General features: G+C 44.9%; 1 protein-coding gene across 2 annotated transcripts in view; it reads left to right on the plus strand.

Moving 5' to 3' along the window:
* The first annotated feature begins 362 nt into the window (after positions 1 to 362).
* LOC120977380 (sodium- and chloride-dependent neutral and basic amino acid transporter B(0+)-like) overlaps positions 363 to 26,210 on the plus strand; it is a 123,485-nt gene continuing 97,637 nt past the window's right edge. The window contains exons 1-2 of one of the 2 annotated variants that reach the window (XM_040405306.1): positions 363 to 470; positions 25,696 to 25,843. In XM_040405306.1, coding sequence (XP_040261240.1) covers positions 408 to 470; positions 25,696 to 25,843 — 211 coding nt within the window. In that variant the 5' untranslated portion in view covers positions 363 to 407. The remainder of the gene's footprint in view (positions 471 to 25,695; positions 25,844 to 26,210) is intronic. The other variant, XM_040405308.1, reaches the window with a different exon arrangement.

Raw genomic sequence — 26,210 nt, forward strand, 5'->3', positions numbered from 1 at the left:
AAGCCATTGGCTGCAGCAGCGAACAAGACCAAGGCCATACCCAGCCGGAAAAAAACAAGCTGGGGACTAGAAAATGGAGGAAGGGGAGCCAGTGCACAGGTAAGAATGAATTGTTTCAGGAGAACCCTTTTAAGCATAGAAAATATTGCAGACACCATCACATTTTACTGTGATGAAATGTGAACAAGTGATAAATTTCGACATCTCTTTAATTTTGCATATTTTAATAATGGCAGAGATTTTCAAATGCTTAGACACAGAGCATCATTGAGAAATCGTAGGGCTACAATTACTAAAGTTCATAATTACAGTATAGTGCACTGCCAAATAACAACTCCCTTCATCTAATAATAAAAGTTACATGGTGCAGACGAGCTACATTCTACAGAGCAACGTTTAACAGGAACATGGGGATTTTACCTTTACCGGGATTTATGACATGTGCGAATAAAAAATCTGTAGATCTCAATGTAAGTAATATCTATCTATCTATCTATCTATCTATTTCTCTCCTATCTGTCTGCCTTTCTATCAGTCTATAGAGAAAGGCTCTATTGCTGAGCTGAAACGCTATTACATGGGTGAATAAAAGACCTTTTGTTTTTCATTTATATTTGGAGTATGCTGCCTTTTTTCACTTTATTTATAGGGATTCAGTCAAGTCCCCTTGTTTTTTTTCCCTCTTTTTGTCTTGGTGCGGCCATTTTTCTGTCTATTATCTATATTCTATATATCTATGTTATATATCTATATTCTTCATCAGAGCAAAAAACATCAGAGCAAGCTATTTTCTATCTATCAGTCTATCTATCTATCTATCTATCTATCTATCTATCTATCTATCTGTCTATCTATCTGTCTATTATCTATATTATATCTATATATCTTTCTATCTATCCATTTACCTAGCTATGTCTATCTATCTATCTATCTATCTATCATTTATCTATTATCTATCATCTATCTATCTATATTCTATCTATCTATCTATCTTTTATCTATTGTGACACAGTGAGAGGTTTTGTGTGGGTAAATAGGTATTCACCTCCCAGCATGTGCTGCTAGGCTGATTTACAGCCAGGTGAGGTCAAATACCGGATCGGATATTAAATGCCGGTCTGGGTTTTGGCAGCACCTGGCTGTCTTTAAATAGGCAGCTGGGCTCAGAAGCGATGTCTCTGTGTTGGGATCTGGAAGCCTTGTATCTGGATGAAAGTTTGCTACCTGTTTGGCATGAAAACAGGTTGGTGCAGCTATAAGCAAGACTCTTTGAGGCAGAATTGCCACATGGTGTGAATTACCACCAACACCGCAAGGTGACTTTTTGTTTGAATATGACTACTTGTTTTGTCACTTGCCTAAAGTGTGAATAAAACACTGAACTGTTTGATCCAAAGAACTTGTTGCCTCTATACTACATCTGCTAATCCTATCTACCAGAACGAGTCCCCACAATTGGAGGAGGATGTGGGCAAGAGCAGTGAGGCTGGCATGAATGCCGATATTTTTGGTTTCTGCATTTTTTCTGGCACTTTTTTTTTTATTATAATCTTTATTAGCACAATTTTCACAAACAACAAAGTTTTCAAGCAGGAGAATCAAAAGTATTTCAATTAATTCAAACCCTTAAACCACCCCTAACCCAACCTATTTGCGATGTGTCTCTTGGGTTACGGGACTTGCTTTGGAGAAGAACAGAGTTCAAGGAGTTATCAAATATATCTATGGTACCTAGTCCTCCCAGGTTGACCATATCCTCTTCCATTTTTCCACAATAGCTCTTTGTTTGTGTAGGGTTTTTTTTTTTATACCCTTTAACTTTTTTCTCCAAGCTCACCCACGCAGTTAAGTTTGGGGAGTTTCATGAGAACCATACTCTTGCAATCAGAAGACGAGCCAAAAACAATATTCTGGTGAGAAGTACCCTAGAATCCTTAGTGCAGTTCATTATGGAGGCATCATTTAATATGCAAAGTTGTGGAGACATTGGGATCCGTATCCCTAATTTCTGTACTATATATTCAGAAATTAAATTCCAATAAACACCTATCTCTGAACAAGACCAAAACATATGCCAAAAATCGGCTTCAGGTAAATTACATCTTGGACAATTAGAATTTTCCTTCAACCCACATTTATTCAACTAAATCGGTGTGATATACAGTACAGACCAAAAGTTTGGACACACCTTCTCATTCAAAGAGTTTTCTTTATTTTCAAGACTATGAAGGCATCAAAACTATGAATTAACACATGTGGAATTATATACATAACAAACAAGTGTGAAACAACTGAAAATATGTCATATTCTAGGTTCTTCAAAGTAGCCACCTTTTGCTTTGATTACTGCTTTGCACACTCTTGGCATTCTCTTGATGAGCTTCAAGAGGTAGTCCCCTGAAATGGTCTTCCAACAGTCTTGAAGGAGTTCCCAGAGATGCTTAGCACTTGTTGGCCCTTTTGCCTTCACTCTGTGGTCCAGCTCACCCCAAACCATCTCGATTGGGTTCAGGTCCGGTGACTCTGGAGGCCAGGTCATCTGGCGCAGCACCCCATCACTCTCCTTCATGGTCAAATAGCCCTTACTTTCAAAGTTTTCCCAATTTTTCGGCTGACTGACTGATCTTCATTTCTTAAAGTAATGATGGCCACTGGTTTTTCTTTACTTAGCTGCTTTTTTCTTGCCATAATACAAATTCTAACAGTCTATTCAGTAGGACTATCAGCTGTGTATCCACCTGACTTCTCCTCAACGCAACTGATGGTCCCAACCCCATTTATAAGGCAAGAAATCCCACTTATTAAACCTGACAGGGCACACCTGTGAAGTGAAAACCATTTCAGGGGACTACCTCTTGAAGCTCATCAAGAGAATGCCAAGAGTGTGCAAAGCCAAAGGTGGCTACTTTGAAGAACCTAGAATATGACATATTTTCAGTTGTTTCACACTTGTTTGTTATGTATATAATTCCACATGTGTTAATTCATAGTTTTGATGCCTTCAGTGTGAATCTACAATTTTCATAGTCATGAAAATAAAGAAAACTCTTTGAATGAGAAGGTGTGTCCAAACTTTTGGTCTGTACTGTATGTTTTATGTATAATATTAAATATTAAATTGGACTACTAAGTGCTTAAAATTATGAGATGAGAATCTTAAGTTACCAAATATATTTTCCCAGTCTAGTGTAGTGCTATTAACCACCTCAGCCCCCAGTGCTTAAACACCCTGAAAGACCAGGCCACTTTTTACACTTCTGACCTACACTACTTTCACCATTTATTGCTCGGTCATGCAACTTACCACCCAAATGAATTTTACCTCCTTTTCTTCTCACTGATAGAGCTTTCATTTGGTGGTATTTCATTGCTGCTGACATTTTTACTTTTTTTGTTATTAATCGAAATTTAACGATTTTTTTTGCAAAAAAATGACATTTTTCACTTTCAGTTGTAAAATTTTGCAAAAAAAACGACATCCATATAGAAATTTTGCTCTAAATTTATAGTTCTACATGTCTTTGATAAAAAAAAAATGTTTGGGTAAAAAAAAAATGGTTTGGGTAAAAGTTATAGCGTTTACAAACTATGGTACAAAAATGTGAATTTCCGCTTTTTGAAGCAGCTCTGACTTTCTGAGCACCTGTCATGTTTCCTGAGGTTCTACAATGCCCAGACAGTACAAACACCCCACAAATGACCCCATTTCTGAAAGTACACACCCTAAGGTATTCGCTGATGGGCATAGTGAGTTCATAGAACTTTTTATTTTTTGTCACAAGTTAGCGGAAAATGATGATTTTTTTTTTTTTTTTTTTTTTTCTTACAAAGTCTCATATTCCACTAACTTGTGACAAAAAATAAAAAGTTCTATGAACTCACTATGCCCATCAGCGAATACCTTGGGGTCTCTTCTTTCCAAAATGGGGTCACTTGTGGGGTAGTTATACTGCCCTGGCATTCTAGGGGCCCAAATGTGTGGTAAAGAGTTTGAAATCAAATTCAGTAAAAAATGACGAGTGAAATCCGAAAGGTGCTCTTTGGAATATGGGCCCCTTTGCCCACCTAGGCTGCAAAAAAGTGTCACACATCTGGTATCCCCGTACTCAGGAGAAGTTGAGGAATGTGTTTTGGGGTGTCTTTTTACATATACCCATGCTGGGTGAGATAAATATCTTGGTCAAATGACAACTTTGTATAAAAAAATGGGAAAAGTTGTCTTTTGCCAAGATATTTCTCTCACCCAGCATGGGTATATATAAAATGACACCCCAAAACACATTCCCCACCTTCTCCTGAGTACGGAGATACCAGATGTGTGACACTTTTTTGCAGCCTAGGTGGGCAAAGGGGCCCATATTCCAAAGAGCACCTTTCGGATTTCACTCATCATTTTTTACAGAATTTGATTTCTAACTCCTTACCACACATTTGGGCCCCTAGAATGCCAGGGCAGTATAACTACCCCACAAGTGACCCCATTTTGGAAAGAAGACACCCCAAGCTATTCCGTGAGGGGCATGGCGAGTTCCTAGAATTTTTTATTTTTTGTCACAAGTTAGTGGAAAATGATGATTTTTTTTTTTTTTTTTTTTTTTTCATACAAAGTCTCATATTCCACTAACTTGTGACAAAAAATAAAAACTTCCATGAACTCACTATGCCCATCAGCGAATACCTTGGGGTCTCTTCTTTCCAAAATGGGGTCACTTGTGGGGTAGTTATACTGCCCTGGCATTCTAGGGGCCCAAATGTGTGGTAAGGAGTTTGAAATCAAATTCTGTAAAAAATGACGAGTGAAATCCGAAAGGTGCTCTTTGGAATATGGGCCCCTTTGCCCACCTAGGCTGCAAAAAAGTGTCACACATCTGGTATCCCCGTACTCAGGAGAAGTTGAGGAATGTGTTTTGGGGTGTCTTTTTACATATACCCATGCTGGGTGAGATAAATATCTTGGTCAAATGACAACTTTGTATAAAAAAATGGGAAAAGTTGTCTTTTGCCAAGATATTTCTCTCACCCAGCATGGGTATATGTAAAATGACACCCCAAAACACATTCCCCACCTTCTCCTGAGTACGGAGATACCAGATGTGTGACACTTTTTTGCAGCCTAGGTGGGCAAAGGGGCCCATATTCCAAAGAGCACCTTTCGGATTTCACTCGTCATTTTTAACAGAATTTGATTTCAAACTCCTTACCACACATTTGGGCCCCTAGAATGCCAGGGCAGTATAACTACCCCACAAGTGACCCCATTTTGGAAAGAAGACACCCCAAGCTATTCCGTGAGGGGCATGGCGAGTTCCTAGAATTTTTTATTTTTTGTCACAAGTTAGTGGAAAATGATGATTTTTTTTTTTTTTTTTTTTTTCATACAAAGTCTCATATTCCACTAACTTGTGACAAAAAATAAAAACTTCCATGAACTCACTATGCCCATCAGCGAATACCTTGGGGTCTCTTCTTTCCAAAATGGGGTCACTTGTGGGGTAGTTATACTGCCCTGGCATTCTAGGGGCCCAAATGTGTGGTAAGGAGTTTGAAATCAAATTCAGTAAAAAATGACGAGTGAAATCCGAAAGGTGCTCTTTGGAATATGGGCCCCTTTGCCCACCTAGGCTGCAAAAAAGTGTCACACATCTGGTATCTCCGTACTCAGGAGAAGTTGAGGAATGTGTTTTGGGGTGTCTTTTTACATATACCCATGCTGGGTGAGATAAATATCTTGGTCAAATGACAACTTTGTATAAAAAAATGGGAAAAGTTGTCTTTTGCCAAGATATTTCTCTCACCCAGCATGGGTATATATAAAATGACACCCCAAAACACATTCCCCACCTTCTCCTGAGTACGGAGATACCAGATGTGTGACACTTTTTTGCAGCCTAGGTGGGCAAAGGGGCCCATATTCCAAAGAGCACCTTTTGGATTTCACAGGTCATTTTTTACTGAATTTGATTTCAAACTCCTTACCACACATTTTGGCCCCTAGAATGCCAGGGCAGTATAACTACCCCACAAGTGACCCCATTTTGGAAAGAAGAGACCCCAAGGTATTCGCTGATGGGCATAGTGAGTTCATGGAAATTTTTTTTTTTTGTCACAAGTTAGTGGAATAGGAGACTTTGTATGAAAAAAAAAAAAAAAAAAAAAAATCATCATTTTCCACTAACTTGTGACAAAAAATAAAAAATTCTAGGAACTTGCCATGCCCCTCACGGAATACCTTGGGGTGTCTTCTTTCCAAAATGGGGTCACTTGTGGGGCAGTTATACTGCCCTGGCATTTTCCAGGGGCCCTAATGTCTGGTAAGTAGGTAAATGACCTGTGAAATCTGAAAGGTGCTCTTTGAAATGTGGGCCCCTTTGCCCAGCTAGGCTGCAAAAAAGTGTCACACATCTGGTATCTCCGTACTCAGGAGAAGGTAAGGAATGTGTTTTGGGGTGTCATTTTACATATACCCATGCTGGGTGAGAGAAATATCTTGGCAAAAGACAACTTTTCCCATTTTTTTTATACAAAGTTGGCATTTGACCAAGATATTTATCTCACCCAGCATGGGTATATGTAAAATGACACCCCAAAACATATTCCCCAACTTCTGCTGAATACGGAGATACCACATGTGTGACACTTTTTTGCAGCCTAGGTGGGCAAAGGGGCCCAAATTCCTTTTAGGAGGGCATTTTTAGACATTTGGATACCAGACTTCTTCTCACGCTTTGGGGCCCCTAAAATGCCAGGGCAGTATAAATACCCCACATGTGACCCCATTTTGGAAAGAAGACACCCCAAGGTATTCAATGAGGGGCATGGCGAGTTCATTGAAAAAAAAAAATTTTGGCACAAGTTAGCGGAAATTGATTTTTTGGATTTTGTTCTCACAAAGTCTCCCTTTCCGCTAACTTGGGACAAAAATTTCAATCTTTCATGGACTCAATATGCCCCTCAGCAAATACCTTGGGGTGTCTTCTTTCCAAAATGGTGTTATTTGTGGGGTGTTTGTACTGCCCTGGCATTTGAGGGTCTCCGCAATCATTACATGTATGCCCAGCATTAGGAGTTTCTGCTATTCTCCTTATATTGAGCATACGGGTAATGAGATTTTTTTTTTTCGTTCAGCCTCTGGGCTGAAAGAAAAAAATGAACGGCACAGATTTCTTCATTCGCATCGATCAATGTGGATGAAAAAATCTCTGCCAAAAAAAGAAAAAGGAGGGGAAAGGCGTCTGCCAGGACATAGGAGCTCCGCCCAACATCCATACCCACTTCAGCTCGTATGCCCTGGCAAACCAGATTTCTCCATTCACATCAATCGATGTGGATGAATAAATCATTGCCGGGATTTTTTTTTTTATATATACAAAGTGTTTGCCAAAGTATATGAACACCGCCACCTCCTCAGCTCATATGCCTCGGCAAACATATCTTTTACTGCAGAGGAGAAATCTCGTCTTGCAGCGCCGCATACACCGACTTGCGTGTAATCTGACAGCAGCACAATGCTTCTGTCCGAATGCACATCAGTGCTGCAGCTGGTCGATCGGTTGGTCCACCTGGAAGGTAAAAAAAACAAAACAAAAAAGAAAAAACCAGGCCGCAAAGCAATAACTTTATTAACTTTAGAACAGAACATATTAACTTTTTTAAACTTTTTTAACTTTTTTACTTACCGGTAATTTTTTTTTTGTTTAGTTTTTTTTACCTTTATAGAACAAACCTCTCCTTCCCCATGGGACAATGTGCAAAGCGCAAATCGCCCAAAGATGTGGCGAAGTACGTTATGCACTTTATCCCAGGTGAAAGGAGAGGTTTGCAGCAGCTGAGAGTAAAAGGGCCCTAATAGCCCTGTGTGCCTGTCCTGTGAGATGCAATCCCTATGCTAGGTGTACCTGTGTGTGGTACTTCCGGAAACACTCTCCATAGCATAGGGCAGGGTGGTCAGCACAGTCAGGACAGAAATAGCGGGTGTCACGCCTTATTCCACTCCTGCTACAGACACGACATCTTTTTCGGGGTGACGGTTGGGTTGAGGTACCAGGAACGACACTGGGGAAATGTCGCTCGTGTAGACGGCTAACTACACTGGGGGATGGGGCCACGGAACCTCCTGGGTAAAGGAGGTTCTCGATGATCTCTTCCTGGAATTTGAGGAAAGATCGTGTTCTCCCAGCCTTACTGTAGAGAACAAAACTATTGTACAGCGCCAATTGAATTAAATATACAGACACCTTCTTATACCAGCGTCTGGTTCTGCGGGAAACTAAATACGGAGACAACATCTGGTCATTGAAGTCCACCCCTCCCATGAGCGCATTATAGTCGTGGACACAGAGGGGCTTTTCAATGACACGGGTTGCTCGCTCAATTTGGATTGTCGTGTCTGCGTGAATGGAGGAGAGCATGTAAACGTCACGCTTGTCTCTCCATTTCACCGCGAGCAGTTCTTCGTTACACAAGGCAGCCCTCTGCCCCCTTGCAAGACGGGTGGTTACAAGCCGTTGGGGGAAGCCCACGCGACTAGTTCGCGCGGTGCCACAGGCGCAAATCCGTTCTAGAAACAAATGCCTAAAGAGGGCCACACTTGTGTAGAAATTGTCCACATAAAGATGGTACCCCTTGCCGAATAAGGGTGACACCAAGTCCCAGACTGTCTTCCCACTGCTCCCCAGGTAGTCAGGGCAACCGACCGGCTCCAGGGTCTGATCTTTTCCCTCATAGACACGAAATTTGTGGGTATAGCCTGTGGCCCTTTCACAGAGCTTATACAATTTGACCCCATACCGGGCACGCTTGCTTGGGATGTACTGTTTGAAGCCAAGGCGCCCGGTAAAATGTATTAGGGACTCGTCTACGCAGATGTTTTGCTCGGGGGTATACAAATCTGCAAATTTCTGGTTGAAATGGTCTATGAGGGGCCGAATTTTGTGGAGCCGGTCAAAAGCTGGGTGGCCTCTGGGACGGGAGGTGGTGTTGTCGCTAAAATGCAGGAAACGGAGGATGGCCTCAAATCGTGCCCTGGACATAGCAGCAGAGAACATGGGCATGTGATGAATCGGGTGCGTTGACCAATATGACCGCAATTCATGCTTTTTTGTCAGGCCCATGTTGAGGAGAAGGCCCAAAAAAATTTTAATTTCGGAAACTTGGACTGGTTTCCACCGGAAAGGCTGGGCATAAAAGCTTCCCGGGTTGGCGGATATAAATTGTGTGGCATACTGGTTGGTCTCTGCCACGACTAAGTCCAAGAGCTCCGCAGTCAAGAACAGCTCAAAAAATCCCAGGGCCGAACCGATTTGAGCCGTCTCAACCCGAACTCCAGACTGGGCGGTGAAAGGGGGAACTACAGGTGCGGCTGAAGTTGGTGACTGCCAATCAGGGTTTGCCAGCACCTCAGGGATTCTAGGGGCTCTACGGGCCTGTCTTTGCGGTGGCTGCGACGGGGTAACTAGTGCACGTGCCACCGTACCAGCTTCAACTGCCCTTCTGGTGCTCGCCACGTCACCATGTTGTACGGCAGTGCTGGTACTAGGTCCAGGGAGGGCTGCGCTGCTGGTGTATGCCTCACCACGTGATCCGGCAGCGACAGCCCCACTCTGCTGCTCTTGAAGCGGATCCTGCATAACCTGTGGTCTAGCGACATGGGGCCGGGTACGCCTGGTGCTGCCAGGGACCTCCACCTCCTCGTCCGAACTTTGGGTCAGAGAGCCACTGCTTTCCACAGGTTCATATTCTGACCCGCTAGATTCATCAGATGAGGGTTCCCACTCCTCATCCGACTGGGTCAGAATCCTGTAGGCCTCTTCAGAAGAATACCCCCTGTTTGACATTTTGGACTACTAAATTTAGGGGTATTCCCTGAGACTACCCAAGAAAAAAAGCAAACCTGTCTTACAAAGGGGAGGCTAGCGAAGTACCGGAGGCCGCTGCGGTTGATAAAAAATATCAAAACTGATTTTTTTATCGCCGCAGTGCGTGTAAAATGAATGTGCAGTGATCAAAAAATATATATTTTTTGTCACTGCGGTGGGGCGGGCGTGGGTGAACGCACGTGTGGGCGACCGATCAGGCCTGATCGGGCAAACACTGCGTTTTGGGTGGAGGGCGAACTAAAGTGACACTAATACTATTATAGATCTGACCGTGATCAGTTTTGATCACTTACAGATACTATAAAAGTACAAATGCTGATTAGCGATACGCTATTCAGCGAATAAAAGTGACTGCGGTGCGGTGGGGTGGGCGCTAACTGACGCTAACTACCTAACCAAGGGGCCTAAACTATCCCTAAAACCTAACAGCCAATACTAGTGAAAAAAAAAAAGTGACAGTTTACACTGATCACTTTTTTTCCTTTCACTGGTGATTGACAGGGGCGATCAAAGGGGTGATCAAAGGGTTAATTGGGGTGCAGGGGGGTGATCAGGGGCTACAGTGAAGTGTTGGTGCTACTCACAGTTCAGTCTGCTCCTGTGCTGGATCCAACCGACGAAAAGGACCAGCACAGGAGCAGAGAAGCCATATAACAGATCATATTTACTAATATGATCTGTTATATGGCTTGTGATTGGATTTTTTAAAAATCGCCAGCCTGCCAGCCAATGATCGTTGCTGGCAGGCTGGTGACTAACTTGTTCTTTAACTTTTGCCGGCCCGCGATGCGCATGCGCGGGCCGGCTTGGAGCGAAATCTCGCGTCTCGCGAGATGACGCGTATATGCGTGACTGTGCGCAGCGCTGCCACCTCCGGAACGCGAATCTGCGTTAGGCGGTCCGGAGGTGGTTAAGGAAGTCAGCCTCTCAGGCTTTTTGGCCAGGGGAGACTAAGCTCCCAAACAGCAACTTACTTAATAATTTATAAAAATAAGAAATCTTCACATTACCACATTACCTACTCATCATATCTTGAATTAGTGTACATGAATCAATTTTCAATCTTAGTTTGATAATGCTGATCTTAATTGAAAATACCTAAAGCAACTTAAATCTTCCATGTTCCCTTTTTGTACTATCAAAGATAAAGGGAGAATTTCTCCCTTTACTACCACTTGTGTTAAAAATATAATATTTTTTTTCCAAAAGTAATCCCCAGAAATTTCTAGTAGTTCCTTCAAGTGATTGTTGTACCAGCGGGGAGTGCTCCCTTCCTTCCCCAGAGTAAATCATTACTAAGTCTCTCCATCAATCTAAAAAACTTATCTTCGATCCAGATAGGTGAGTGTCGAATGATATATAGGAATTGGGGCAAGATTACCATTTTAACTAGGGTAGTTCGATTGGCTCTAGATATGGGAAGTCTGTTCCAAACCGCAATCTTAGCTCTAATTTTAGTAATTACCGGGGAGATATTTAGCTGCGTGTAGTCTTCTATTTTAGGGGAGATCTTCACACCCAAATACACAATAGATTCAGAAACGGTAATCATACTTAAAGACCCCCTGAGCAGAAAGATCTAATTTATCTAGTAACATCAAAGTCGTTTTTGCCCAGTTAAATTCAAATCCAGAAACCTTTGCAAACGTATTGATTGCCTGAATAATTCTTGGAAGAGTCTTATTAGTATGGTCTATAAAGAATAGTACATCATCCGCAGATAGAGAAATACGATCCTCCACTCCTGTAACCCAGAATCCTTTGATTAAGTTATCTTGCCTCACACTAGCGGCCAAGGGTTCAATGTATATATCAAATAGGGGGGCGGAGCTAGCCGCGAGCCGAGATGGACGCCTGATCTCAGAGCTCCTCACAGACGCCGCTGCTTTTTCAGCATAACGGGTGCTTTATCCCCCTATCATGGTGAAAACCAACAAAGAAAGAAGTGACACAGCTTCAGGCACACAAAAATCGTGCCATACTCAATCAGAGATGGATCGCTTTCTCAAAAAGAGGAGTTATTCACCGGCACACAGAACCAAGATGGCGCTGGAGGGTGCCAGAGCAGCCGCGCAGATGAAAGATTCAGATGGAGAGAGCTCCTGCGCCATGTCAGAGGGAGCAGAGACCGTGGATCTTCCGTTGTCCAGAGCCTTCTTCAAGAAGACACTATACAAAGCGCTACAACCTCTACACAAGGACATCTTCGACATAAAGACGGAGGTAAAGCAAATTGGGGGGCGCGTCATGGCATTAGAGGAGACACAGGCGGCTATAGCTAACCATGGAGAGGCCATACGTAAGGTCTTGCAAGGCCATAATTCATATCTCACCTCTGCTCTCCTTCACTTAGAAGACCAGGAAAACAGGAGCAGGCGGAAGAATGCCCGCATAAGAGGGGTACCAGAAGACGTCCCTCCTGGGGAGATTACAAATGCGGTAACCGCCATATTTGCCTCACTTGTGGAAGAGGATAAAGCCTCCTAGATAATAATTGAGAGAGCCCATAGAGCTCTGAGGCCAAAACCGCTTGCAAAATGGTCCCCCTAGGGATATAATTTGCGGCCTACTGAACTATCTGGACACAGCCTCCATATTAAGAGCCGCAAGAGAAATTAAGGACATCTTATATAACGGGGCCCGTATACAATTCTACCAGGATTTGGCGTCCAGTACCCTGGCGAAACGTAGGACACTGAAGCCCGTTACAGAAGCTGTTTCCCTTTGGCCTAGCTACTTTCAAAGCAGGGCAGCAAATTGTTATCAGAACGCCACAGGACTTAGCAGCAGCCTGGGACAAACTCGGTATCGCTCCAGTTGAAGTCCAGCCATGGATGCCCGTTCCAGAGGATCTGGGTATCCCTGACTTGCCTGAGATTCGAACGTGGCAGGTGGTCAAGAATAGGGATGAGCGAACCCGAACTGTATAGTTCGGGTTCGTATCGAATTTTGGGGTGTCCGTGACACGGACCCGAACCCGAACATTTTCGTAAAAGTCCGGCTTCGGGTTCGGTGTTCGGCGCTTTCTTGGCGCTTTTTGAAAGGCTGCAAAGCAGCCAATCAACAAGCGTCATACTACTTGCCCCAAGAGGCCATCACAGCCTTGCCTACTATTGGCATGGCTGTGATAGGCCAGTGCAGCATGTGACCCAGCCTCTATATAAGCTTGGGTCACGTAGCGCTGCACGTCACTCTGCTGATTCAAGCATAGTAAGAGGTTGCTGCTGCGACGTTAGGGTGAGATTAGGCAGATTAACTCCTCCAAAAGACTTAATTCAGTGATCGATCTCCAGCTGTGGATCATTGAAGTGCTGATATTGAATTGCTCACTTATTTTAGGCTGCCCAGAGCGTTTTTATATCACTTTTTTCTGGGGTGATCGGCGGCCATTTTGTGGCTTGTGGTGCGCCAGCACAAGCTACCACCAAGTGCATTTAACCATCAATAGTGTGGTTATTTTTTGTTAGATCCTACATCAGGTGCAAGCTGAGCCTGTGTCACCCAAGTGCATTTAACCATCAACAGTGTGGTTATTTTTTGGCCATATACTACATCAGGTGCAGGCTGAGCCTGTGTCACCCAAGTGCATTTAACCATCAACAGTGTGGTTATTTTTTGGCCATATACTACATCAGGGGCAAGTTGAGCCTGTCACCCAGCGCCTAAAAAATAGCCCTGACATTTATATTCCTCCAAATCAGTACTGTTTTAGCTGGTCAAGTTATTTGTAGTGACCGTAAAAGCACAGTTTTTGTTCTGGGTTGAAAAATTATTCCCAAATTTGCCATTTTCAAAATTAGTAGTTTCTGCTATATCAGGCCTACTTTAAATCTATCCCAAAAAGGGTATATTAGATTCAAGGTGCTGATAGTGTCATTCTGAAAAACTTAACACACACGCTACAGTGCAGATACAAGTCTAATTCTGTGATTAAAGGTATACCTGTCACACAGCGCCTAAAAAATAGCCCTGACATTTATATTCCTCCAAATCAGTACTATTTTAGCTGGTCAAATTATTTGTAGTGACCATAAAAGCACAGTTTTTGTTCTGGGTTGAAAAACTATTCCCAAATTTGCCATTTTCAAAATTGTGGTGAACGGGAACAATGAGGAAAACATCTAGTAAGGGACGCGGACGTGGACATGGTCGTGGTGGTGTTAGTGGACCCTCTGGTGCTGGGAGAGGACGTGGCCGTTCTGCCACAGCCACACGTCCTAGTGTACCAACTACCTCAGGTCCCAGTAGCCGCCAGAATTTACAGGGATATTTAATGGGGCCCAATGCCGTTCTAAGGATGGTAAGGCCTGAGCAGGTACAGGCATTAGTCAATTGGGTGGTCGACAGTGCATCCAGCACGTTCACATTATCTCCCACCCAGTCTTCTGCAGAAAGCGCACAGATGGCGCATGAAAACCAAGCCCATCAGTCTGTCACATCACCCCCATGCATATCAGGGAAACTGTCTGAGCCTCAAGTTATGCAGCAGTCTCTTATGCTGTTTGAAGACTCTGCTGGCAGGGTTTCCCAAGGGCATCCACCTAGCCCTTCCCCAGGGGTGGAAGAGATAGAATGCACTAACGCACCACCACTTATGTTTCCTGATGATGAGGACATGGGAATACCACCTCAGCACATCTCTGATGATGACGAAAAACAGGTGCCAACTGCTGCGTCTTTCTGCAGTGTGCAGACTGAACAGGAGGTCAGGGATCATAAAGTGCGGGCCGTCTGTTCGCGCTTCCAGCGTTCACACCCTGCCGCTGCTCGCCTGTCTACGCTACAGCGTAACTTCGGCCTTCCCGGTCACCGCCTCATATGCGATGTGCCCACCAGGTGGAACTCCACCTTGCACATGCTGGACAGACTGTGCGAGCAGCAGCAGGCCATAGTGGAGTTTCAGCTGCAGCACGCACGGGTCAGTCGCACTGCGGAACAGCACCACTTCACCACCAATGACTGGGCCTCCATGCGAGACCTGTGTGCCCTGTTGCGCTGTTTCGAGTACTCCACCAACATGGCCAGTGGCGATGACGCCGTTATCAGCGTTACAATACCACTTCTATGTCTCCTTGAGAAAACACTTAGGGCGATGATGGAAGAGGAGGTGGCCCAGGAGGAAGAGGAGGAAGAGGGGTCATTTTTAGCACTTTCAGGCCAGTCTCTTCGAAGTGACTCAGAGGGAGGTTTTTTGCAACAGCAGAGGCCAGGTACAAATGTGGCCATACAGGGCCCACTACTGGAGGACAAGGAGGACGAGGATGAGGAGGAGGTGGAGGAGGATGAGGATGAAGCATGTTCACAGCGGGGTGGCACCCAAAGCAGCTCGGGCCCATCACTGGTGCGTGGCTGGGAAGAAACACAGGACGATGACGATACGCCTCCCACAGAGGACAGCTTGTCCTTACCACTGGGCAGCCTGGCACACATGAGCGACTACATGCTGCAGTGCCTGCGCAACGACAGCAGAGTTGCCCACATTTTAACGTGTGCGGACTACTGGGTTGCCACCCTGCTGGATCCCCGGTACAAAGACAATGTGCCCACCTTACTTCCTACACTGGAGCGTGATAGGAAGATGTGCGAGTACAAGCGCACGTTGGTAGACGCGCTACTGAGAGCATTCCCAAATGTCACAGGGGAACCAGTGGAAGCCCAAGGCGAAGGCAGAGGAGGAGCAAGAGGTCGCCAACATAGCTGTGTCACGGCCAGCTCCTCTGAGGGCAGGGTTAGCATGGCAGCGATGTGGAAAAGTTTTGTCACCACGCCACAGCTAAGTGCACCACCACCTGATACGGAACGTGTTAGCAGGAGGCAACATTTCACTAACATGGTGGAACAGTACCTGTGCACACCCCTCCACATACTGACTGATGGTTCGGCCCTATTCAACTTCTGGGTCTCCAAATTGTCCACGTGGCCAGAGCTAGCCTTTTATGCCTTGGAGGTGCTGGCCTGCCCGGCGGCCAGCGTTTTGTCTGAACGTGTATTCAGCACGGCAGGGGGCGTCATTACAGACAAACGCAGCCGCGTGTCTACAGCCAATGTGGACAAGCTGACGTTCATAAAAATGAACCAGGCATGGATCCCACAGGACCTGTCCATCCCTTGTGCAGATTAGACATTAACTACCTCCCCTTAACAATATATTATTGTACTCCAGGGCACTTCCTCATTCAATCCTATTTTTATTTTAATTTTACCATTATATTGCGGGGCAACCCAAAGTTGAATGAACCTCTCCTCTGTCTGGGTGCCGGGGCCTAAATATGTGACAGTGGCCTGTTCCAGTGGTGGGTGACGTGAAGCTTGATTCTCTGCTATGACATGAAGACTGATTCTGTGCTGACATGAAGCCAGATTCTCTGTTACGGGACCTCTCTCCTCTGCCTGGGTGGCTGGGCCTAAATATGTGACAGTGGCCTGTTCCAGTGGTGGGTGACGTGAAGCCTGATTCTCTGCTATGACATGAAGACTGATTCTCTGCTGACATGAAGCCAGATTCTCTGTTATGGGACCTCTCTCCTCTGCCTGGGTGGCTGGGCCTAAATATGTGACAGTGGCCTGTTCCAGTGGTGGGTGACGTGAAGCCTGATTCTCTGCTATGACATGAAGACTGATTCTCTGCTGACATGAAGCCAGATTCTCTGTTACGGGACCTCTCTCCTCTGCCTGGGTGGCTGGGCCTAGATATGTGACAGTGGCCTGTTCCAGTGGTGGGTGACGTGAAGCCTGATTCTCTGCTATGACATGAAGACTGATTCTGTGCTGACATGAAGCCAGATTCTCTGTTACGGGACCTCTCTCCTCTGTCTGGGTGCCGGGGCCTAAATATGTGACAGTGGCCTGTTCCAGTGGTGGGTGACGTGAAGCCTGATTCTCTGCTATGACATGAAGACTGATTCTGTGCTGACATGAAGCCAGATTCTCTGTTACGGGACCTCTCTCCTCTGTCTGGGTGCCGGGGCCTAAATATGTGACAGTGGCCTGTTCCAGTGGTGGGTGACGTGAAGCCTGATTCTCTGCTATGACATAAAGACTGATTCTGTGCTGACATGAAGCCAGATTCTCTGTTACGGGACCTCTCTCCTCTGTCTGGGTGCCAGGGCCTAAATGTGTGACAGTGGCCTCTTCCAGTGGTGGGTGACGTGAAGCCTGATTCTCTGCTATGACATGAAGACTGATTCTGTGCTGAAATGAAGCCAGATTCTCTGTTACGGGACCTCTCTCCCCTGTCTGGGTGCCGGGGCCTAAATATGTGACAGTGGCCTGTTCCAGTGGTGGGTGACGTGAAGCCTGATTCTCTGCTATGACATGAAGACTGATTCTGTGCTGACATGAAGCCAGATTCTCTGTTACGGGACCTCTCTCCTCTGTCTGGGTGCCGGGGCCTAAATATGTGACAGTGGCCTGTTCCAGTGGTGGGTGACGTGAAGCCTGATTCTCTGCTATGACATGAAGACTGATTCTGTGCTGACATGAAGCCAGATTCTCTGTTACGGGACCTCTCTCCTCTGTCTGGGTGCCAGGGCCTAAATGTGTGACAGTGGCCTCTTCCAGTGGTGGGTGACATGAAGCCTGATTCTCTGCTATGACATGAAGACTGATTCTGTGCTGACATGAAGCCAGATTCTCTGTTACGGGACCTCTCTCCTCTGTCTGGGTGCCAGGGCCTAAATGTGTGACAGTGGCCTCTTCCAGTGGTGGGTGACGTGAAGCCTTATTCTCTGCTATGACATGAAGACTGATTCTGTGCTGACATGAAGCCAGATTCTCTGTTACGGGACCTCTCTCCTCTGTCTGGGTGCCAGGGCCTAAATGTGTGACAGTGGCCTCTACCAGTGGTGTGTGACGTGAAGCCTGATTCTCTGCTATGACATGAAGACTGATTCTGTGCTGACATGAAGCCAGATTCTCTGTTACGGGACCTCTTTCCTCTGTCTGGGTGCCGGGGCCTAAATATGTGACAGTGGCCTGTTCCAGTGGTGGGTGACGTGAAGCCTGATTCTCTGCTATGACATGAAGACTGATTCTCTGCTGACATGAAGCCAGATTCTCTGCTATGTCATAAAGAGACTGATTCTCTGCTGACATGAAGCCAGATTCTCTGCTATGGCATGAAGAGACTGATTCTCTGCTGACGTGAAGCCAGATTCTCTGCTATGGGACCTCTGTCCAATTGATATTGGTTAATTTTTATTTTTTTTATTTTTATTTTAATTCATTTCCCTATCCACATTTGTTTGCAGGGGATTTACCTACATGTTGCTGCCTTTTGCAGCCCTCTAGCTCTTTCCTGGGCTGTTTTACAGCCTTTTTAGTGCCCAAAAGTTCGGGTCCCCATTGACTTCAATGGGGTTCGGGTTCGGGTTCGGGTTCGGGATGAAGTTCGGGTCGGGTTCGGATCCCGAACCCGAACATTTCCGGGAAGTTCGGCCGAACTTCTCGAACCCGAACATCCAGGTGTTCGCTCAACTCTAGTCAAGAAGCCAAAGTCTCTGAAGAACAGGAAGATCACTTGAAGATGACAAGGAGCTTCTCATATCCTTCTTCCTACACTTTTGCAGTCGCCTTCATACCTCAACACCAGTGGTGACTTTAGGTGGTCATTAGGCGACACCCTAACTGTAACTGTTCCAACGGTTTTATTTGTTCTAGCTTAACAGTTCTAAATGTGTGTTTCATGCAAGTCTTATACTCTCATTGCTATGATATTCCTTTAAGCATACAAATGCCTCCTGGTTCACTAGCCATTAACTCTATGATGGTGGGTGAACTTGAGACTACATTTGCATTTGCTTCTTCAGGTCATTTCTATCTGAAAAAATATTGCTTTTTCACCTTTTTAGGACCGCATTTAAATGACTCCATGTTTCTACCAGTTATGCAATGAGGTGTAATATTTGATATCTACAAAAATGCAGCCAGGCTTTTCTCCCTTCCCAGCAGGGGTGTGGTGTTCCCCCAGGTTGAACCTGCCCTCCTCATTCACATGTTGAGGACAGCATGGTTGGACCTTGTGGAACGCTAGCACCTCAGGTACTGATTATATCAATAACCTTTTTCAATCCCCTGTTTATTACCAAGGTTCATTGTAAAAATTGGTTTCCCTTAGTTTTTCATTTTTATAAGGCTCATGGTGGGCAAGCACTTTCGCCTTTCCTCATGGGGTTATTGCTAACTTAAATGTATTGTCTCATAATGTGAATTGGCTTAATGTTCCTCAAAAAAGAAGTCAGATTTTTAACTTGCTATATAAACAGAAGGCGGACATAGTTCTGTGGCAGGAGACACACTTCCGCCATGGTCACAATCCCTCACTACCCACGACTAAATACCAATGGTTCCATGCTACACACTCATTTGCCTCCAGAGGCGTGTCTATTGCCATTAGCCCATCTGTCCCCTTTCATCTAGTTAAATCATATATTGACCCAGAAGGTCGTTTGCTTATTATTCAAGGTACCATTTTCAATTTGAAGATTACCATAGCTAACATGTATGCTCCCAATTCTTGCCAGGTTCCCTGGTTAATTAAGGCACTCAGGAAGATTAAGGACTTCTCTGAGGGCATGCTGATAGTAGGTGGAGATATTAATATCTCACTTGATACCCCCACCCAAAGACCCACCAATATCGCTAGAAAACAAATGGTGAGATTGATGATGGCTATGGCGGAGTTGCATCTGGTTGATGTCTGGAGGACTACCCATCCCTCAGAGAAGGATTTCACTTTCTTTTCACATGTTCACAACTCATACAGTCGGTTAGATTACCTTTTCTTACCAGATTCCCATATGATATGTGTGAAAGGTGCAGAGATAGAGAACCTGGTGGTATCAGATCATGCTCCTGTCATGATGTCGCTCTCTCTCCAATGCCTTCCACATTGGGCCTGGTCGTGGAGATTGAACACCACACTTCTTGAAACGCAATCTCACCTAGAAACATTAGGAGACAAGCTAGAAAGCTATTTCAAAACTAATGCCACTCCTGAAATTTCTACTCCAACACTTTGGGAGGCTCATAAGGCATATATAAGAGGCGAACTGATAGCATTGGGTTCATATGTTAAAAAGAAATCCACAAAGGACTTGATGTCGTTGCTCTCTCAGATTCAAACACAAGAAAAATTGCATAAATTAACACACTCTGAGGTTCATAAGGAGGCTTTGATTATACTCAGACGTAGAGTTAAAGACCTTCTCAATATCAAAGAAGCCAGATCTCTCTTGCTCCTGAAAAGTAAAATATATGAACATGGCGACAAGGGGAATAAAATGATGTCCCACTTAATTAAAAAGAGGAGAGAAAAAACCTTTGTCTCATCAATAAGGTCTAGCCCTTCTTTAAGAATTCCCTCCACCCCTCTCATAGCCAAAGCCTTCCAGACATTTTATTCAAAACTTTACAACCTCCCCACACCAAATGGGGATTCAGACCCACTAGGGAGAACAAATGCAACTCTCATAGAGGAATTTTTGATTTCAATTAAATCCCCCTCATTTTCGGATGAGGAACGACAGCAACTCGACAGCCACTCCTTAAACCCTTTTCCATGTCAGAAGTAGAAAAGGTCCTCAGCTCTATCCCCATAGGGAAGAGTCCAGGACCTGACGGACTTCCAATTATCTACTACAAGAAATTTAAAAAGCTTATACTTCCTCATTTCACTGATATTTGCAACTCACTATTGGGGGGTTCGTCTTTAGCTCCCCAGGCCTTGAGGGCGCATATAACAATCTTACACAAAGAAGGAAAAGACCCTAAGGAATGCGGGAGCTACAAGCCCATCTCTTTACTCAACTGTGACTTGAAATGGTGGTCTAAATTACTAGCGTACAGGATATCTCCCACGCTAAACAAACTTATTGATCCTGAACAAGTAGGGTTTGTCCCTGGAAGGGAAGGGAAACACAATATTTGGAGGTTGATCCACTTGATTCATAATGCCCAAGTTACAAATACACCCATGCTACTGTTGGGAACTGATGCAGAGAAGGCATTTGACAGGGTCAATTGGGACTTCATGAAAGCAACTCTAATGAAATTTGGTTTTCCCTCTGTATTAGTTTTAGCCATTTTTTCATTATACTCATGTCCCATGGCACAAGTTATGGTAAATGGTGCCCTGTCGGATGCCTTCCCCATCAAAAATGGGATTAGGCAGGGTTGCCCCCTCTCACCTTCCCTTTTCATTTTATGCTTAGAAATGCTCCTCTTAAAAATAAGACAATCAAACAAGATACAAGGCATTTCCCTCGGACAATACCACCACAGGTCCGCAGCGTTTGCTGATGACCTTTTAATAGTAATTTCCAACCCCGGAGAAGCCCTCCCCACCATCATGTCCATATTTGATCAGTATAGTTTAGTCTCTAATTTCAAAACTTTTCCAAGTCAGAAGCCTTCCCGATCAACATTCCAAATAGTGTCCTAGCTCCACTCAAGCGTTCTTCTCAGTTTAAATGGCCCACAACAGCAATCAAGTTTTTAGGAGTTAATGTCCCTGCTGACTTAAACCTTCTGTTTAAACTTAATTATACTCCACTACTTTCTAAGATCAGATCCTTCATCTCCTCTCTAAAAGTACCATACATGTCCTGGTTTGGCAGAAAAAAACTATTATTTACATTTGTTTTGCCCCAAGCTCTCCCGATACATATACCTGCCTCCTTCTTTGCTCAAATCAGGAGCGTATTCACATCCTTTTTATGGAAAACTAAAAGGCCCAGACTAGCTTATTCACTTCTTACCCAAAGAAAGCATAAGGGGGGTATATCGCTAACTGATATGGCATTATATAATAGGTAGTGTCTAACTATGGGAAGGACTGGGACCTCCTTCTGCCTGTCACGGTGATATTCTTGTTTGACCGTGACGCGGTTGCCGTGCAGACTCGTTGCTGGTGGCAACATGTAGTTTTTGTTTTGCACGTGCAATTCCCCTTTAAGGTGTGCCTCCCTGCTGTTTGGTTAGCTAGGGGTTAATCTTCTAGCTAGTGGGGATTATGGTGTGTCCTGGGTGTGGCCGCAAGCTTGATATATACCTGTGGCTTGCAGGCTGGGGCCAGTGGTTCTACAGCCTTGTTTGGTGATGGAGCTCTGCTCCTTGCCTGAGTGATTCTGCCCAGTCCTTGAGTGCCACCTTTTGCACATAAATTGTCTTTCCTTATGTTTGCTCCTGGTTCCCTACCTCACTTGTTATTTGTTAGGTGTGGCTTTATGTTGAGGGTGTGTTGTACGTCTTCATGGTTGTTACATGTCTGGGCTGTTGTTGGTGTTTGTCCCTACATGTATGTTTGACGTTTGCCCTGTATGTTGAAGCCTGTATGCAGCGCTGCTTGGTGTTACCATGCACTGTGTGAGCATGGGGGGCTCTGGCAGAGTTAGTATGCTGGATTCCTGTGTGGGTTGTTTGTACTGTGACCTGCTGTGTGTTCGGGCTCCTGTACTGATGCACGGGTTCCAGTTGTGGCAGTTGTGGAGGCTTCGGCAGGTAAGTGAGTTGTCATGTTGTTCTTACCTGCCGATCCTCTTGCTGTGTACGGTCTCTCCCTTTCCCTGCTCCTAGGCCTTTAGAGACTCCTGTTCCTCCGTGTTGTGGATGAACAGGTCGTCTCTCCCCTGCTCCTAAGTGAGGGATTTCCAGGGCGACTCAGGATATTAGGTATCCAGTGTATGAGCTGTCCCACCATCAGGGTCCGCTCATACGGTTAGGAGTTAGGGAGAGGATTAGGGATGCAATAGGAAGTGACCTGCTTCTTTTTTCCTTGCTTCCTAGCCTAGTTGCTACTGTTATCCTTCTTACATTGAACGGTGGGGGGTTTCCCCCACTCCCCACTGTGACACTGCCCTATCTCATGTTCGCAGTGAAAGAGGTACCCCAGGCCTCTACTGGATTCTCGCCCTTCGAACTGCTATATGGCAGACACCCTCGCGGTCTCTTGGATGTGGCCAAAGAGGCGTGGGAACAACAACCCACTCCACATAAAAGTGTCATTGAGTATGTTACCCAGATGCAAGATCGGATAGAGACAGTGTGCCTCTTGTTAGGGAGCATATGGAGGCAGCTCATCGAGCCCAGAGTCGGGTCTATAATCGGCAGGCTCGGGTCCGGATCTTTAACCTGGGTGATCAGGTTTGGTTCTGGTGCCGACTGTGGACAGTAAGTTCCTGACTAGGTGGCAGGGGCCCTACGAGGTACTAGAGAAAATTGGAGATGTAAACTACAAGGTACACCAGCCAGGGCGGCGAAAGCCGGAGAAGGTTTACCATGTGAATTTACTCAAACAGTGGAAAGATAGGGAAACCTGTACAGGAGAAAGCCAGCGGCTTGGTTTTCTAGGAGAGGAGGTACCGGCCCCTCTGTCTGAAGCAGAGAGGCGGCTGCCACAGTAAAAATTGCTGACAGCCTCTCCTCTAAACAGACTCATGAGGCCAAGGAGTTCTTTAGTCGGAACACGGATGTGTTCTCGGAGCTCCCTGGACGCATTTCCATAATCCAGCATGACATTGTTACTGAGCCTAAGGCAAAAGTCAGATTAAAACCATACCGGGTGCCCGAGGCTCGGCAATAAGTCATATCGTAGGAGGTGCAGCTAATGTTGCAGCTAGATGTCATTGAGGAGTCAAAAAGTGGGTGGGGCAGTCCTATAGTATTGATACCCAAGCCGGACGGGACTTTGCGGTTTTGTATCGACTTTTGAAAACTTAATAAGGATTCCAAATTCAATGCGTATCCCATGCCCCGGGTGGATGAGCTCATTAAGAGATTAGGACAAGCCAGGTATTTTTCTGTTTTGGAACTCACGAAAGGGTACTGGCAGGTGCCCTTAACAGAGGCCGGAAAACAGAACACTGCCTTCATCACGCCTGAGGGGCTGTATCAATATAAGGTCTGACCCTTTGGTCTACATGGCGCTCCCGCCACTTTTCAGCGACTAATGGACATTGTGCTTCGTCCACATCGTCGGCACGCTTCGGCTTACCTGGACGATATTGTCATCCACAGTACCGACTGGGAAAGCTGGCCTAACCGCCAACCAAAAAAAATGTGCAATAGGGTTAGAAGAGACTAAGTACCTGGGGTAAGTCGTTGGGTGCTAAGTCATCAAACCCCAAGTGAACAAAATAGAGGTGATACGGAATTGGCCCCGACCTGTCACCACTAGGCAAATAAAGTAATTCCTGGGAATGGTGGGCTATTACATGAGGTTTGTTCCCCACTTTGCTACTCTAGCCGCACCCTTGACAAGTCTCTTGAAGTGACACAAGTCAATGATGGTTCGCTGGGATGATCGGGAGGAAGAGGCTTTCTCCACTTTGAAGTCGGCCCTGTGTGGGTCACCGGTTTTGGTGACGCCCGACTTCAAAAGGGAGTTTATAGTACAGACCGATGCCTCCGAAGTAGGCCTTGGTGCTGTACTGTCTCAGGAAGTCAACGGGGAGGAGCATGCCATTGTCTTCCTCAGCCGTAAGCTCACCCCAGCCGAGACCCAGTATAGTATAGTGGAGAGAGAGTGCCTGGCTATCAAGTGGGCACTAGAATCTCTCCGCTATTATTTATTGGGGAGAAAATTCTGCCTGTTGACTGACCACTCCCCTCTCAAGTGGATGAGCCAGGCCAAGGACAGAAATTCCTGGGTCACCCGATGGTTTCTCTCCCTACAAAACTTTAAGTTACACTGTCTGGCGTGTGTTCACCCCCTCAGGGTTGAACAAAGGAGGGTGGGTATGTGACACAGTGAGAGGTTTGGTCTGGGAAAACAGGTATTTTCCTTTCAGCATGTGCTGCTGGGCTGATTTACAGCCAGGTGAGGTTAAATACCGGACCGGATTTTAAATGTCAGTCCGGGTTTTGGCAGCACCTTGCTGTCCTTAAATAGGCAGCTGGGCTCAGAAACAATGTCTCTGTGTTGGAATCTGGGAGCCTAGTGTCTGGATGAAGGCTTGCTACCTGTTTGGCGTGAAAACAGGTTAGTGCTGCTATCAGCAAGGACTCTTTGAGGCAGAATTGCCACATGGTGTGAATTACCACCAACACCGCAAGGTGATTTTTTGTTTGAATATGACACTGAACTGTTTGATCCAAAGTACTTGTTGTTGCCTCTATACTGTGTCCGCTAATCCTGTCTACCAGAGCGAGTCCCCACACTATCTATCAATATTCTATCTATCTATCTATCTATATTCTATCTATCTAAGCCAAGGTTGTGTTCAGCGTCACATATATACATCTGTATACACCCATAATCTGTCTTGCTTGACAGGATTATGTCTATTGTTACCCTTTTCAAGGTCATAAAACGCCGTGTGAGTTTTTAACTTTATCTGATTATGATCACTTCGAATATTGATACACAGGTGATATCGCTTTATAATGATGTGTCCTATTGTCACTAATTAATGCACTAGTATGTTTGTATTACGATGATAAATTTTCTATAGGATGTATTATACTATGTGAAACACAATTGATGTAACCTTCACAATTTTGATATGTTTATTATATTCCATATATGTTTTTATCTTTGATATATTTTTAATTGAATTATTGTCACTTCATTTTTGTGCTATGCATTGTGGGTATATATACCCTGATATGACACTATGTTGTATGCTTGAGAAAGACCGCATTGAGCGGTTGAAACGTTGCAGAGGGGAATAAAGATCCACCATTCTTTCACCTTATTTGGAGTGCTGCCTCATCCTTTTGATGCTATATATATACATAGATAGAAATGAAATGAATTTATATGCGCTAAATATTCCATAAATTAATTTACTCAAACTCTATTCAATATACATGTTAATTGCAGAATGAAGTCAATGAAGCTAACAATGATGGAGAACCAGAACGGGAGATGTGGCCTAGAAAAGCTGACTATCTGCTGTCTGTTGTGGGATATGCAGTGGGACTTGGCAATGTCTGGAGATTCCCCTACCTTGCTTTTAAAAATGGAGGAGGTAAACCTATTGACCATGGAAGTGCTACTTGTGGACAAAAGGATTTGCCATTACTATCTGATCAGCTCAGGGACTGCACAGTTCTGACGTTAATGGGAGCAGTGCTGCAGTAACAGTTGCATCCACTTTACAATGGACAGAGCTATATACCGTATTTTTCGCTTTATAAGACGCACCTGATGATAAGATGCACCTAGGTTTTTGAGGAGGAAAATAATAAAAAAAAATTTGAACCAAAAGGTGTGCTTTTGGTAGGTTTTGTACTAATGGTGGTCTGTGGATGCCGCACTGTTATGAGGGATCTGTGGATGATGACGCACTGTTATGGGGGATCTGTGGATGATGCACTGTTATGGGGGGAACTGTG

The sequence above is a fragment of the Bufo bufo genome, chromosome 8 (genome assembly GCF_905171765.1).
Source record: "Bufo bufo chromosome 8, aBufBuf1.1, whole genome shotgun sequence".
Lineage (NCBI taxonomy): Eukaryota > Metazoa > Chordata > Amphibia > Anura > Bufonidae > Bufo > Bufo bufo.